General features: G+C 26.0%; 1 protein-coding gene across 1 annotated transcript in view; it reads right to left on the reverse strand.

Annotated features, from left to right (window-relative positions):
* Positions 1-4806, reverse strand: part of LOC122246609 (uncharacterized) — a 63224-nt gene extending 58418 nt beyond the window's left edge. Inside the window, exon 1 of the mRNA XM_086538194.1 lies at positions 4639-4806. Within this exon, the coding sequence (XP_086394320.1) occupies positions 4639-4641 (3 nt within the window). The 5' untranslated portion in view covers positions 4642-4806. The remainder of the gene's footprint in view (positions 1-4638) is intronic.
* Between the last annotated feature and the right edge of the window lie 194 nt (positions 4807-5000).

Consider the following 5000-nt stretch of genomic DNA (forward strand, 5'->3'; position numbering starts at 1 on the left):
TATATATATATACATATCTATCTATATATATTATAAATATATATAATAAATATACAATATATATACACACACACACACACACACTCCCACAAAAATTTATATATATATATATATATATATATAAATATATATATATAATATATATAAATTATAATATAAACATATAAAATAATATATATATATATATATAATATATATATATATATATAATATATACATATATATATATATATATATATAATATATAATATATATATATATACATATATATATATAATATTATATATATATATATATATAGATATATAATATATATATAATATATATATATATATAACCATCACACAACACACGTAACACACACACACACACACATGCAAATACCACACCCCACACATACACACACACCCACACTCCATATTTTGGTAAAAAATATATACATATATATATATACTATATATAATATATATATATATATATAATATATAAGGAAACTAATATATATATATATATATATATATAATATAAATGTAATATATAATATATATATATATATTATATATATATAAAATTATAATATACGTATGTATATATGTATATATATGTATTCATAGATATATAATAGATATATATATTATATTTATAGATTGTATATATTATATTACATATATATATATATATATAATATATATATATACTATATATATATGAGATATATAATTATGAGTATATCTATTTGTATATATATATATACTACAATAATAGATTACTATATATATATGTATGGTATTGATATATATATACTATATATATATATTTTATATATATATATTACTATATATATATATATAATATATATATATATATATATATATATGACAACATTTATACATCACTGGCAAAACACTTTTGTATTAATAAAATATGCAAAACATATTTATTGAATATGTTTTGTAAACAGTTCAGCGACAGAACGAATAAACTTTTTGTGATGATTATGCATGGTAGCAAAAAGAATGAGGGGCGGATGAATGAGCGCAAGACATGATATTGATTTAATAATGATTAGCAATTGTAATAACGTAAATGGGGTCTAAGGGGGGAACTCATTATTATTAATTTCATTATTATCCTAAATATATGAAGAATAAGAATAATGAAAATATTAATAGTGATCATAGGGATGGTGATAAAAATGACGATAACACTTCTAATGATAATGATGAGTAAGGATGAGGATGCTGATAATGACACTAATGATGATGATAATGATATCAATAACGATAATAACTATGATACTGCTAATATAGTAATAGTAAGAAGAGATGATCATCATTGTTGGTATATACATCCGATGCTTGCGCATATCGGTGCATATTGCGTGAACATTATTACTTCGTGTGTATATATATATATAGTATATATATATAATATATATATATATATATATATTATATATATATATATATATATTATTTTAAAATAATGTATATATATATATTTGCTATATTATATATATATATATATATCTATATATATATATATATATTTTATATATATATACTATATATGTATATATAACAAATATATATATATACTGTCCTAGTAATCACTATATATTATATAGGGATTATATATATATATATATATATATATTAAAATATATATATATTAATACTATACATACATACATACTTAATATACATAAATATATATTAATACTATATATATATATATAATATATATATAATAATATACTATATAAATATCTATATATGAGGGATATATATATATATATATATATATATACTATATATATACATATATCTATATTTATTTATATACCATACATAAAATATCATATATATATATATATATATATATCTATAAATATATATAGTATATATCCATATTATATATGTTATATATACTATATATATATATATATATTATATAATATATATATAATCATTATATATACACATACATATTCATATATATACACATATATAGATAGATAGATAGATAGATATGCCAGATTGTTGCTCTGTCCGTGACTGCCTTTTTGGCAGAGCAACAATCTGCATGATAAGTGAATTTAGGAGTTGCAACGTAAGGGCAATGGCTTCCGAAGTTAATTTTCTTATCAATAAAAGTCGTTATTAATACGATGCTCATAATAAAGAAAGAACAATCCAGGAGTTTTTGCTTCTGTAGAGTGATATTGTCCAACAAAATGTAAAAAATCATTTTTTTTATAGTGGTTTGCAATTAAGAAACTTTAATTGTTAGTGGAACTCCTAAACCCTTATGAAAGCAACCACTAACTCAGTGCAACAACAAAGTTTATCGTTATTTCAAAAGTCGCTGAAATAAGGTGGCAGGTCGAAGTCATATATCATGAGCTTTTAAGTAAATCAAGTTTATAACTTAGGATTTATGATGATGATGATGATACTGCTGCTGCTGACGATGATGATGAAAGATAATAATGATTTGATATAGTTACTTAGAATTTAGATAGCATTTCGTCAGACGAAAAAAAAAGAAAAAAAGTTTAGTTGCGTCGCCGGTTTGGTTTTTTTGCCTGATTATACTGTGCCATCGTGTAGCGCGTTCAATTGGCCTGCAATTTTTTCGACTATGAAAAAAAAATGTTTGGCTATTTCCCTGCAGATCAATTTTTCAATTTTCGAGAGCAACGTAAACTCTCAGAAATCACAGGGAAGCATTTAGTGTTTTGACTATTGCTGCTGCTGCTGGAAATGAAAACTGATGTTGGTGATAATACCTATAAGGATAACAGAAATGATAGTAATGGTGGTATTGATAATGATGATGATATCAATAATGATTATGGTAATGATAATGATTATGAAATTAAAATTAAAATGATTATAACAACAGCATAAACAATAGGTTGGCTATGATAATAAAGTAATAGTAATAATACCAACATCAGTGATAATAGTGACACTGATAATAGTAGCAATAAATATTAATGGTAATAATAATAGTTATGATAATAATGATATTATCAGCAATAATGATATCATTGATAATAAAGAATATAAAAACAGTAATGCTAATCTATATATAATGTACTATATATAATGTACTAACGGTAATGATTATGATAATGATGATAATGATAATGATGGTAGGGAGGATAATTGTAATAACAATGACGACGATAATAATGATAACAATAACAATGATGATGATGATAACTGTAATTGTAATAATAATGATGATAAAAAAATGGCAATGATAGTAAAGATGATAATGATGATAATCATAATGACCATGGTAATGGTGAGGATTGTGATTCCTATAATGTTTGTGGTAATAAAAATAACAATAATGATGACGATGGTAATGATAATGTGATAATGACAATGATGATAATGATAATAATAATAATTATGATGTAATGATGATAATGATAAAAATAATGAAAGAAAAGATAAAAATCGTAATAATATTGATAATTATAATAATAATTGTAGTAGTATTAATACTAATACCAATGCTATTGATAATAATAATGACGATGACAATAATATCAACAATAATAATAACAATTACAACAATAGCATTGATAATAATAGTAATAACATTGTTTTTCGATTCATAAAAATCATTAAAGGAAAATCCTGATTTTCATTTTCACATTCTCTTGATTACTGTATGAACACATTAATCACCAGGGAAAAGTTGCAATATCCTGTTGCTATGATTACCTGCGTTGTTGATAGCAATACCTTAATACACATCACTTTCAAAAGTATAACTTCAAGAGGTTTAGATCAAATGATAAAAACAATAGATATAACAGCAACATAATTTCAAGAATAGCTAATACTTTTTGAGGTCTGTAATGACACTTCCCTTTTATTGTTTATAGTATTTTTATCATTCTCTATCGAGGAAAAATGTTTTGCCAAAGTTTTGCGAAATGTAGCTTCCATTTGCCGTTGAGCTTTTCTTTTCTCAGGATGATTACGTCAACGCGATAAGCTCTTCTCGGATACACCTGCGTCGTTTGTCTACTTGGTCTAATTACATACTAGCTGTCCCTTCCGGCTCCTTCTTCTTCTTCTCCCCCTCTTTCTTCTTCTTCTTCTTCTTCTTCTCCTCCTCCTTCTCCTACTTCCTTTTCTTGTTCTTGTTCTTGTTCTTCTTTTTCACCTCCTCCTCCTTCTTCTTCTCCCCCTTCTCCTTCTTCCTTTGTTCTTCTTTTTCTTGCTCTTCTTCCTTTTTGTGTTCTCCTTCTTCTTCTTCTCCTCCTCCTCCTTCTCCTTCTTCTTTTTCTTGTCCTTCTTCCTTTACGTCTTCTTTTTCTTCTTCTTCAGATTTTGTGTTACAAAGCGGTTGTGCATGATTTATAATCGATGATATAATGGGTTAAGTAATTTGAAACTTCGAGAAAAGAATTGAAGAACACGAGCGGGCACGTTTTTTTTTTTTTTTTTTTTTTTTACTGTAAACATGATCATCGTGAGTGAATCATTTTATCTTGATTCTGCTGATTTATAGTATCAAGCCATTACGATTTGATAGAACACAAGCCTACCATCCCCAGTTCACACACAAAAAAACTAGAAAATACTCGTCATACTGAAGTCTTTTCCTTACCATGTGGCTGGTATCACATGAGATTTGTCGAGAAGATTTTCGTTTTTACTTTCTTTAGAACGCACATATGAAAAGGAAGAAAAAGGAAAAAAAGAAATTGATCACAGCTCTAGTCCCCTAGCTACCAGCGGGAGGCACTCCAGGGCTGTGTGCCAGCCAGGTGCTGTACTGTGCCAGAGAAATGTAGTTGCCGGCTTACTAGTTGTTCTGGCCTGCCCTCCCTTCCGTGGGTCGCTCCTCGCCCCGCCTCGTTTCCACTTGTTTCGTACCTTCTGAATTAGACTTCCCTTCATTTTCGTGCTGTTGCGTCGGGCTCTTCCTGAGAATGCATGATGATATGATATGTGTGACATTATTGACGG

Source organism: Penaeus japonicus, unplaced genomic scaffold (genome assembly GCF_977035675.1).
Source record: "Penaeus japonicus unplaced genomic scaffold, GWHDUDI00000001_assembly GWHDUDI00000007, whole genome shotgun sequence".
Classification (NCBI taxonomy): Eukaryota; Metazoa; Arthropoda; class Malacostraca; order Decapoda; family Penaeidae; genus Penaeus; species Penaeus japonicus.